The following is a 12,883-nucleotide window of genomic DNA, read 5'->3' on the forward strand; positions in this document are numbered from 1 at the left end:
TTTGTTTTAGTTTTGAAACAAGGAAAGTGTAGTATGATATCTACCTCACCTGTTGTTTACCACATATCACTGCAAATGAAACTTTTCTTTCAATGTAATTTATCAACTACGCTACTCATCTAACAGCGCAAATTCAATGCTACTTGTAATTTATACGAATAACAAATAATCCAAGGTAAAAAATAATATTTCATGCCTCTGATATAACGTTCATAATCAATTCCCAATGAAAATTGAAATAAAAGTAAGTGTAGTCAGCAGTTGAAGCATGAAGCATTTCCAAATACCACTGCTTGTGATGTAATTCTTAAACAAGAATGGCTAACAACAACATGTACAGTTGTGTTATAATTTGAGAACCTACAAGTAATTAAGCTTAAGAGTAAAAACTGAACTAAAGAAAAAAAAATGAGTCAAATTATATACACATGTTTACATATAACAAGAAGTATTCACAAATACAAATGTGATATATCATCTACAATGAAACTGTTGGTGAACAGAGCATGGGAAATGTTTCGATTGAATAGAAGTTAAGGTAAAAGGTAAATATGACGTTCGAAATTAAGAAAACTAAATGCACGTAAAAACTCGACATTTGTTTTAGCAATTCACAGGCATTTAACAGCATGCATTAATCTTTAATAGGTAGTTTTGGTAGAGTATCCATCTTCAGCTGACTGTGAAATGAAAGGCTTCTGCCTGTTAAAGAAACACTTGTAAAAACTATATATGTATGACATACAATCTACTTGTACAGCTCGAATGTTAAAGAGAAACGTTTCATAAAGTCTTCCACCTTTCGGTTTCATATACATAAATCGTTTTTCTGGTTAACTAGCATTGGTTTATTTCTGTTATTTTCTCTTTGGCAATACAAAATTGTTGATTTGAATAGAATATGTGGAAATAGGTACAATGTTGTTGGATCAATAAACACTGTCAAAATAATATTATGCTTGAAGTATTTTCATTGAAATTTAATTTATCTAAGAAAACCAATACCTAAAATGTTGTCATCTTAACAGCATATATTAAAATAACAGTATTTCTTGTTTTTCATATTATAGCATTGCTCTTATTTTTATGTACTATGTTACTAATAATAATTCATGTAAATTAATTAATACTAAAAGGCACTGAATATAATAAACTTCTTTCAAATCTTGCAGGATCCCACTTGTGGTGGTAGTTTGTTTAATAATAGAAATAATCCTCAACAATAGGAGTACTTATGACCATTCCTTACCACTATTTTTGTATGGAGGCACTGAGGTAATACAAGTTTTAAGCTATGTTCTTTCATAACTTAGCTTGATCTATGGAAAACACGATAATCAGTATTTTTATGGTTTTAAGATGTATAATGAGAATGATTGAAATAACTTTAATAAATGATAACTATCGCACTACACAAAGCAAAGAATCAACCGAAAAAGGTTAAGATGATTTCATATAAAATATTCGACTTAGGTACACAAGTTATTATAGTATATCGATACAAAAACTACAATAAAATCATGTTAAGTCATGTTTTTAATGTTAACATCTTAGTTTAAATATTTAAAGACTGAACTAGAATCTGATTTTATAATAATATAAATTAAATAACCTATGGCAACAAACATTTTGCGTTTTACAAGGGCCACTTTTGTCTAACACATATTACTGTGGTCAATTTTTCATGAATAAAATTTAAGCAAATCTTTCAGTACACTCCTGTTGCTTTATGAATAGATAGAGTGTATTCTTACAATATTCTAGGTGTTAATAATTTCATGCTCACAACTCATTTTCTTTTATTTAACTTCTGTTATTAGTTATAATAAAATGCTTTTTACAATATTGTCATTTCTTTTTATTTTCAAAGTAAGAAAGTTATGTAAATCTTTTGAAGTTACTCTTCTGATGTGTTTTTTTTTTAATTCCTGCACATTGTTTTCTATTTTCAACACGAAGGTCATCTTAAATGTGGTTGTACTGACGATCTGCTTCTTAACTACTATAGCTTTAGTAGTTCTGTACCACCGAAAATTACAGATGAGCAAAAACGAGGACGTGCATTCTAGAGGTATGTCTTACAACTACATAATGATCTATCTTTCAAAGATGCTAGTGAATGGTTTTGTGTTTGTATGTCTTTTATTTTACCGTCTAGCGCTATAAAGATGGATAATTTCCAATTTACTGCTTATGTTGTTCAGTTATATGCACGGTCTTCTACTTGCCCCACGCGGCAAGTCTACAGCTTTACAACGCTAAAACCAGGGGTTCGATTTCCCTCGGTGGGCTCAGCAGATAGCCAGATGTGGCTTTTTTATAAAAAAAAATACACACACATCGGTCTTCTAGTTTTTATATTTCTACGCTATTAAATGTGTAACGGTCTAAGATGAACACCGCGCTACAATCATGGCTCAAAAAATGTATTAATAATAATCACACATGGATATAAATTCAAAACTTACCAAAAAAAATTAAATAAAGTTGTGTCTAGCCATGACTCGCACCATTATTAATAAACAATTTATCATAAATATTAACAAATCAACAATAATATATATAGCAATATCATACAATAACACCCACATTGTCTCTTAGTGAAGCTTCTGAGAGCAGGATATTTCTTCACAGAGTAGGTCACGAAAGTACATTCTCATATGATAATACATTTACATACTATTCTACTATATTAATAGTAATTGTTATGTATTTTTGTGTACAATCAATCAACTTTTTTTTTAAAACCCTATTTCAGTCTAAGGTGCCTAATAATTATATTACTTTTGTTTTCGGTTATCTCTTAGCTTCAGTTCGGGTTTCTTTTACACTTGCTACACAGGTTATAGTCTTGATTTAAATAAAATAATCAGGGAAATTTATCGTTTTTAATAAGTTTAATTTCGCATGTTTTTCCTTCTTTATAAACTTTCACTAAAATAATAGTTCTAAAGTAAACTTTTGGTCTCATTACTTAAGCTGGAACGTTGAGTATGTTCTACAAGTTTGAGTTTGGAAATTCTGTATTATTTATTAAACATTCATTAAAATAACTGTTTATGAAGTTTTGTAAATGAAACAAAGTGGAAAGTTGATAATTCTCTGCAACTTCACTCAGGAATTTCTCTGTTATTATTTAAACTTTTACTTAAAGAACAAAATCAAAATCAGTTGTTGGTTGAAATATTGAATAATGTGGAGCGAAAATGTTCAATATATCTTAAGTATAAGTTTAAAACTTCTGGCTTGTTTATTGAATGAAATAGAAAAGACCAGTTTCAAATTAATTTTTGGTATTTATGTAAATAATCTTTTTAAACATTATAGGCCATTTTTGTTCATATAAACTACTCATAATTTCTATCTACCTATTTCATAACGTTTATATTTAAGTTATATTGATTCTGTTTGTTTGTTCATAACGTTTATATTTAAGTTATATTGATTCTGTTTGTTTGTTCATAACGTATTATATATATTCATATTTCATACATAGACAATCTACAACATGAAACTGACAAAAATCCAATAAAAAAAGAAAATGAGAGTGTTTACAAAATACAGTTGAAAATACATTCAAGGTTAGTACTCTGTGAGTTCTAATCGCTTCTACTAAGTCATTAATTATAATTTTGAGTTTTGAGAATGAACAATTACTTTTTATATCAATGATAATCGCTGGTTTTCTACAGTTTGATTGTAGGTACAAATTGTGAACGTGGTTACGCAATGATTTCAAGCTAGAATTGGTTTGGTTTGTTTTGAATTTTGCGCAAAGCTATACGAGAGATATCTGTGCTAGCCGTCCCTAATTTAGCAGTGTAAAACTAGAGGGAAGGTAGCTAGTCATCACCACCCACAGCAACTCTTGGGATTCTCTTTTACCAACGAATAGTGGGATTGACTGTAACATCATAACGCCCCCGCAGCTGAAAGGGCGAGCATGTTTGGTGCGACTGGGATTCGAACCAGCGACCTTCGGATAACGAGTTGAATACCTTAATTTTAGTGACTATGCCAGGCCACTGAAGTCAGAAAACTTGTAGCATTTTTTGTAGCTTAAAAGCATTGTTAAGCAGCTTTAACTTCTTCAGTTCACAAGAAGGCTATTGATTAACGCCGCTACTGAAGTTTATAAAACCTTTCTTTAAGATTTTTAAATAAGAGAACACGTTAGCATAAAATATTCTTATGTGAAATTGAGGTGCATTGGTTTTAAGTAGAATCAGTGAATCAAGAATTAAATATGGAACCTACAAAAATGCACCACAAATACATATATAAAGCTATCGTGGATAATGCAGGTCAACTTTTATTTGATTTCCAAATCCTTTTATATTGTCGAGATAAAATCATTTATAAATAATGATCTTAGTTAGCCTTACAAAGATGTGGATGCTCTCTCCTTCCCCACGTGATGGAAATATGAAACATATCTGTTCATTTTTGTTTAAAACTCCATACCAAGAAAAACTGATGACTACATTTTCCGGTTATATCACTTCTCATTAGACTAGATAAGTCGTTGATAATAAATATTATTCAAATAAGTTGTGTGTGTCTTTAAATATACGAAATACATGAAATAAATTTTAAAACAGATTGAGGATTCTAGAAAAAGACAGTTGTACATTTTATTGTTATTTTATGTATGCTTACCTGGTCCGGCGTGGCCAGGTGGTTAAGGCACTCGAGTGGTTATCCGACAGTTGCGGGTTCGCACACCAAACAAGCTGGCCTCTTCAGCCATGTGAGAGTTATAATGATACAGTCAATCCCACTATTTTTTGGTAAAAGGATAGCCTAAGAGTGGGTGGTGATGGCGAGTTGTCTTCCCTGCCTAGTCTTACACTGCTAAATTAGGGAAGGCTAGTACAGAGAGTCTTCGTGTAGCTTTGCGCGAAATTCAAAACAAACAAACCTATGCTTACCATTGTTTCACCCGTTTCAGGTGGTGTTTTATTTTAATGTTGTTATTTATTTATTTGTTACTGGATTCCGATTCATTTCGTAAACTGTTGCAAATAAGCTCATATATTTTTCTTCTATTGTGTTATATGGGAATGATTTAGGATGGTCATTAATTTAGTAAGATTTTAACTGTTTCAGGACTTCTTTTTTGTACCTGAAACATCTTATAGATATTACTTTGAAATAAAGATACCTTAACAAAAAGAGAAATTACAGAGATAATATTACCTTAGAAAGCAAGTATATACCATGGTATTTTTGTCATGATCAATTAAAAATATCTTAATCTGTCTTATATTTGTAGTTTTTTAGGAAAGTCCTTGCAAAATATTGTCTTATTAAATTTTCTTTATATATTTCTTCTTTCATTATTATTATTAATTTTTGAAATACGTATCGAAATTAGTCTAAGCTGTGTTGTATTATCAACAGTCGTAGACCTTCTTTGGTGGTGAGACGTACTGAGACGTCTATTAGTCTGAAAGACCTTCTTTCTGTGGCGGAAGGATCAGATCTTGACTTCACAGACCTTGGAGATGGATTTGATGGCGAACTGGGTGAAATTCCGAGGACATTTCAGGAACTTCGTTACGAAATACTATTGATTGTTCTTTGTGTCTCCATGGCAATAGTATGTTCATTTTCCAGCATGTTACTTATATCCAGTTATAATTTTATTAATATTTATTTTCAAAGTTAAATTAGTTTTTGAAGTAAAGTCTCTTTTGCAGCTATGTAAAGGGCACAGTTATATACAGTCATTGATTCCATGAGGTTATGTGACAATGTTCTTGTCATTCCCACAGCATAAGCAGTAATCCAAAGAAACTTTAAGTTCTCGATCGAAAAAACACTGACAAAATTACAGTTTAATAGCTCATCGATAAAACTGAAAAATTCAATATTTCCTGGATATACGGACACCTCTTTTTCATCGTCTACACCAAAGAAAAATCACTCTGCGTTGAAACTTTTTCGTATATTATCTAGTTAAATTCAGGGTTTTTATTCTTTAATATTTTAAACACATTCTATTCAGTATCATAGGTTTTGCAAGGTTTCATATTTCAGTGTATATTGCGATAGTTTGAAATTATAATCTAACTAAAACATACTCCAATAATCTGGTGATGAATCATTACTTAACCCAAATGATAGAGTAAGAGATTTTAGGATTTATTTTGATACACAGAATTTTATCGTATATTTTTTCCTTGCCATTTGAAGAGAACAAGAGTAGAATTAGTCGCTTATAGAAGGCATTATTTACGGATATCTAATTAGAAAGAAAACAAAAAACAATTATGACAATAATAGAGAACATATTACCTGATCAGACGTTTTGAAATTTTTACATTCCATTGACATTGGTCTGAAAAATAGCTTATAAAGAAAATACAGTACGTATAATATACTGGAAGATATGTGAAATACAATATACTGAAAGACATGGAATACAGATTCACTATAAATAACAAAAATAAAATGGGTTGAAGACAGCTTAGTTTTGTTCATTGGTTATTAGCAAACTTGCCTTTATTTGTACTATCTGAGTTTGAAATTTAAAATCATTTAATAAAATGCATATTCTGAGTTGGCGTATTTATTTTGGAAGTATATGTAGCCTTACAGTTACCATAATTAAGGACTAGGCATGGCCAGGTGGGTTAAAGCGTGCGACTTCCCATCGCGCCAAACTTGCCCGCCCTTTCTGAAGTTTCAAATATCCCTATTTCCTCTCTTTTTAAATTAATAATTTCTAATAATCATGTTAACTGTAGGGTTTCAAAAACAAACATTTTACTTTGTTGTTAGTCAATTTAACTAAAAATAAATGTAAAAATGATAGTACACTTGTATATTGTATTGTTACAAAATGTTTGGGAAAACTGTATTTTCAACATATTTCAGTCTTTGTTTCGTGTATGGTAACCATTCAGACTTGATCGCTTTATAGATTGTTTTAAATATATGTATATATATATATATTATATAGAGTTTGGTGGTTAACATCTGGAAGATGCGCTCAGTAGAACCATCTGGCTCTAGAATGGGGATGGAATTTGTTGAAGCAGTCATGAACTGTGGTCAGGTGAGTAAAATAAAATTTAAGAAAATTTTAGTAAATTTGATATATTTATTGAAGGTTATGTAATTATGATGACCTAAGGTTAGAAAATTAAAAGATCAATAATCATACTCATGGGCATTAGCTACTTGTTGTAAAGAGTTTGGTTTTTATTTTGAATTTCACGCAAAGCTATACGAGGGCTATCTGCACTAGCCGTCCCTAATTTAGCAGTGTAAGACTAGAGGGAAGCATAGTGGGATTGACCGTAATATTATATCGCCCCCATGGCTGAAAGGACAAGCATGCTTGGTGTGACGGGATTCAAACCCACGAATTACGAGTCGAGTGCCTTAACAACCTGCCCATGCCGGTCCTGTTGTAAACAAAAGTCCGCTGTATATTCTAAATAAAAGTCCAAAGACGCAGCTTTCTTGAGTTGATTATTTTATTTTTTACTTTATAACAGCAATTCGACCACCAGAGATAAACCGTTGTCTACTGTATAAAATATTAGAAAGTCGTGCAAGTAATCCAGTTTTTAAAACTTATATGGTAATACCTGTGTTTTTTATTTAAATTAGGTTCTGGTTCATGAAAAATTAACGCTTCTTTTATTTTACTTCTATTAATGACATTTTCATTACATTATACTTTAAAGTTGCTGATATTGATTGAATGTTTATTTATTTTGTTCTTAAATGTGCGATCGGAGATTGTCATATTCTTTCATTCTAATATTTATGTTGCGTCCTGTTTTCTAGATATAAGTGCTATCGCATTGACATTTGTCGATATTTTCGTCGTTTGAGCTGTCAGAATAAGCCTTCATTGGACAGAGTGTGATTTTAGCGTTCAGTGCTTCAATAAAAATAAGTTTACTATTTAAATTGGTTGTTTGTTGTTGTTTTTTATTTGTTTGTAGTTTTTTCCAAATGGTTTTGACGATTTGGGTTATATAGCAATAGTATGGTTAGAGAGATACATATAAGTGTATTTGATTTGTTGAATTTTGTTTTATTCTTAGAGTTTATGATGTTTTCTTTTTCCTTTGTTATTGAATTTATATTTATATTTGGATAAGGTTCTAGTGACAACCTGTTTAAGAAAGTGTTTTGTTAATAAATGTATCAAACATTGATTCTAATTCATGTTGCAGATTATTGCTATTACGTGTGTTAAATACTGTGTTGTAAATACATAATGATGTGCCCATTTTTTGTTCGAATTCAAAATATTTCTTGTTCCATGACATCAATTTTTGTCGTATTACGAACTTTTTTTTCATTATACAATCGCCTATGCTATTACCAACAAATATCATACGACATCATTCATCTGCAGTATTTCCAACGGATCATCGTCTATTATGTGATATTAATTTCATGTTATTATAATCACAACGTCTCTGGATAAGTTTTGTTATGCGTATAGCTCGTCTGTATAGTCACCCCACACACACAGTGGCAACTCGGTATGTCTGCAGACTTACAACGCTGTAAATACGGTTTCGATACCCGTGGTGGACAAATTGTTTAGCTTTGTGCTTAATTTTAAGCAAACAAATCATCTACATAAGATTTACGTACTAAATAGAGACGCATTTTTTTAGCTCTATGTTTGCTGACTTGGTTTTTTTTTATTTTGTGCAACGCTATACTAGAACTCTCTGCGCTAGCCGTACCTAATTTAGAAGTGTAAGGCTAAATGGAAAACAGCTAGTCATAACCACCTATTGCTAACTGTGTGGTTACTCTTTTACCAATGAATAGTGGGATTATAACGCCCCTGCGGATGAAAGGACGAGCATGTTTGGTGTAAGGAAGATTCGAACCCGCGACCCTTACATTACGAGTCGAGAGCCCTAACCACCTGGCCATGTCGGGCCTCCAGCTTTATGAAAAGCTCTTTCTCTGTAAGGCTAATTCTGTAGCAAAGTTAATATATTATATAATTGTAATTTTAGTTGAGGATGGCATGTTACTTTGATGAGTGGACATCGAGAACAAGCATTAGATAATGCTATATTTGATCTTATAACTAAATATTACACATGATGATCTGCCGAAATTATTGGATAAATCTATGCAGACCATTCTTTGCTGTGCCTTTGAAATTCAACAGATAAACCTGTTTCACCGCTGCAAAGCGTAGTCAAACTACGTGTTCCTTGCAAGCCCTTTTACCAAATTAAGTTAGTTCAACTAGTTATTGCCTTTATGTAAGTTTATGATTCTATCTCATTTTTTATTTTGACGTAAGCTTCAGACTTCGACTGTCACGTATTACGTTTTGTTGCTGTGGCATGTGTGTTCTTACTGACATCATCCTGATTGTAAGTATCTTCAGTTTTACTGCACATTTTAGCCGTTTCTCTTAACTAATGGATGAGTCGCTAAGAGCTCAGTCAGATATGTCATTCTTTTCAAGCAAGTTGTCGTTGTCATGTTTTTTTAAACTCATTTTATTGGTCTCCTAATATTGCTATTTGAAATTTGTTGGTCCAGTCGTAGCAATGAAGAATTCTGGATTGTCAAGCACCGAACGTCTTAAAGTTGTTATTGATTCTCCTCCATGTCGTTTAATTTTGGCTGACTGAAGGTATTGGTGATCAGGTTAACAGTTACAAGAAACAGCGAAATTATGCAGAGAGAACTCCATATCTTGACATGATCTGTCTCTTTGATTAACCACAGAGCAGTGTGTCTCTCATATTTTTCCTCATTAAAAGCTGTACTCTATCAAGAAAGCAGAAAAAAATGGAATTTTATATTAAAATAAATAGACCAGAGCCCTTTGGGCTTACTAAATCCTGTTCACATAACTGAAATTATTTTTCAGGATCAGAACTGTAATACTTTTGAATGATTAAGGAAAAACAAGTAAACATATAAAGTAACTAAAGATGTATAAAACTTGAAACACGTTTATTGTCGAATACACACGGTAGAAAATCTATAGTATCGTTGAGTTTTGTTTTTATACCATGATATCCTTAAGTAAACACGTGTGTCAAACATATGGGCGAAACTGCAAAATTTCTATTTGACAGTTTTAAAAACTCACCTCTTTATACAAAATACAAAATTTTCCAAACTTTCGTGGTAATAACGTATTTTCACGGTTTCAAATATGTACATTAACTTCTATAAACGACAATTCTTGAACGATTATTAACGTCATGCAATTCAAATTATTATGTGAACATATTCGTGTCAAATGTATTTCTCTCTTGACACTACTGGCAAATTCCATCAAAATATGTTCCACACTGAAGTCAGCATTATTTCCCATAGAGTTGAATAGTGTTACATTGTTGAACAAGTCACCAATAACTTGAATAATACTATCACCACAAACAAAAATGTGAAGAAGTTCCAAGACTTTCAGTCTTCGGTATATAAATTCCAACAGAACTTTAGTTAAATAAAAAAGTTGTTTTTAACGTGTCTAAATGTCAACTCTAAAGAGATGAATCTGAACTATTTGAAAAATGGTTTAAGTTTGCTATTGTTCCAAACCAGTTTCCTCCATTAGAGCTATAAACTAGTTTGGAAGATTTAGCTAGACAAATTGCAATTCAAGATTAGTTTAAAATCAAAATTTATGTACAAATTTGTTATGAGTAAAATAGTACTGTTAACTCCATTTCTTCGTCTAGTTTCATTGAAATTCCTAACACTAAAAAAGTCTGCAGTTTCCTTCCTGTATATTTCTTTAAATAACCCTATTTCAGATTTTCTTCAGATTTGAGGCTAATGATAAAAACCATAATTAAGAAATGTCACAAAGTTAAAATAAACCTACAACCTTGTAACATTAAAACTCTAAAATCCTGAAAGCAACATAATCACTGGACCATATCCGGTGCTTTTGTGTATATTCTTATGGAGCTGTAAATATTTGTGAATCAATTAAATATAGCTATGAACTAAAACTCTACTATTTCGACACTGATCCTTTTTCTGATATAAATCTACATTTCAAATTCAAGAATTTATATTTGGTGAAATTGTCTTTGGCTGCTGAATATGCTACAAACAAGATTTTCGTTGACGTTGTATCGAGCATTATGTTCACTTTCAATAAATTTGAAAACACTATAAAATAATTTGTATATAGAAAAAGCTAACATTGTAATTATGGTTTTATTATAAAAACTTGTGCTATATAATGCATTAATTGTCATTTAACTTACTCAAAAGACCTCAGCTCAATTAGTAAATAGCAATAGTCACCAAAGTGCATAACTTTTCCAGAAAATTTGAGGTATAAAAATTAACGAGCTCAGAAAAGGTTCAAAAGAAACACTTATTTGTGTGATAACTCTGGAGTGAGCGCAGTGATACAAAATAATAAAAATAAAAAGTTGTTGTCTTTGCCAATTTATATTTATTAACGCCTAACATGCTTACCTGCAACCCCTAGTTACAAAGTGCACTTAGTGAAGCTAATGTATGAGAGATGAAAAGCGTAACATCTTACAATTGTAATGTTTGTAACTAAAAGGTGACAAAAGCTAGTGACGCTGGGCTTGCCTCTTTATTTTATATTCTTCCCCAAGCGGTTTAGTAAGTTTGAAGGTTTACAACGCTAAAAATTGAGTTTCGATACCCGTGGTGGGCACAGTACAATAGCCCATTGTGTAGTTACTGCACTTAACAACAAACAAGTAAATAAAATTTATATCCTGTAATTAAACATAATTATTCTTGATGTGACTTTTAATAATATACTTAAAAATCTGGAACACATATTTGTTTATTGCTTAAACTACCAGCTGGGTCCAATGTTCCCCTCCCCCGTCACACTAAACATGCTCGCCCTTTCAGCCTTGGGGACGTTATAATATTACGGTCAATACCACTCACCATTCGTTGGTGAAAGAGTAGACCAATAGTTGGTGGTTGGTGGTGATGACTAGCTTCTCTCCCTCTAGTCTTACACTGCTAAATTAGGGATGGCTAGCGCAAATAGCTCTCGTGTAGGTTTACGCAAAATTCTAAAACAAACAAACAAAGACATCCAATGTACCCAGTCTGAACAAATAACAAAATGACGAAATATATAAATACAATTATAAATAAAATAATACTTTTTGCAACTGTAATTATTTATTTTGTTCTTCTTTGCGTTGTTGTATCGTGTTAATTAACTACTAGTTCCATTGGAATTATATGATGAATTAATAAATGTATCTAGTAGTTCCAGGATTATAGTGCAAAATATGTTCAAACATAATACATGGTTTCACCAACTTAGGGAAAGATTAATATGTTCAAACATAATACATGGTTTCACCAACTTAGGGAAAGATTAATATGTTCAAACATAATACATGGTTTCACCAACTTAGGGAAAGATTAATATGTTCAAACATAATACATGGTTTCACCAACTTAGGGAAAGATTAATATGTTCAAACATAATACATGATTTCACCAACTTAGGGAAAGATTAATATGTTCAAACATAATGCATGATTTCACCAACTTAGGGAAAGATTATTATGTTTAAACATAATACATGGTTTCACCAACTTAGGGAAAGATTAATATGTTCAAACATAATACATGGTTTCACCAACTTAGGGAAAGATTAATATGTTCAAACATAATACATGGTTTCACCAACTTAGGGAAAGATTAATATGTTCAAACATAATACATGGTTTCACCAACTTAGGGAAAGATTATTATGTTCAAACATAATACATGGTTTCACCAACTTAGGGAAAGATTAATATGTTCAAACATAATACATGGTTTCACCAACTTAGGGAAAGATTAATTGCAGCCTAGGAAAACATTCATAGAACAAAAGTTAGCTATTTATTTCTAATTA

At 31.4% G+C, this 12,883-nt stretch overlaps 1 protein-coding gene across 1 annotated transcript in view; it reads left to right on the forward strand.

Moving 5' to 3' along the window:
• The window catches only part of LOC143252932 (lysosomal cholesterol signaling protein-like), a 94,554-nt gene that overhangs the window by 67,684 nt on the left and 13,987 nt on the right, over positions 1 to 12,883 (forward strand). The window contains exons 11-15 of the mRNA XM_076505823.1: positions 1,173 to 1,275; positions 1,960 to 2,071; positions 3,497 to 3,581; positions 5,404 to 5,602; positions 6,968 to 7,063. Coding sequence (XP_076361938.1) covers positions 1,173 to 1,275; positions 1,960 to 2,071; positions 3,497 to 3,581; positions 5,404 to 5,602; positions 6,968 to 7,063 — 595 coding nt within the window. The remainder of the gene's footprint in view (positions 1 to 1,172; positions 1,276 to 1,959; positions 2,072 to 3,496; positions 3,582 to 5,403; positions 5,603 to 6,967; positions 7,064 to 12,883) is intronic.

The sequence above is a fragment of the Tachypleus tridentatus genome, chromosome 6, assembly GCF_004210375.1.
Source record: "Tachypleus tridentatus isolate NWPU-2018 chromosome 6, ASM421037v1, whole genome shotgun sequence".
NCBI classification, from domain to species: Eukaryota; Metazoa; Arthropoda; class Merostomata; order Xiphosura; family Limulidae; genus Tachypleus; species Tachypleus tridentatus.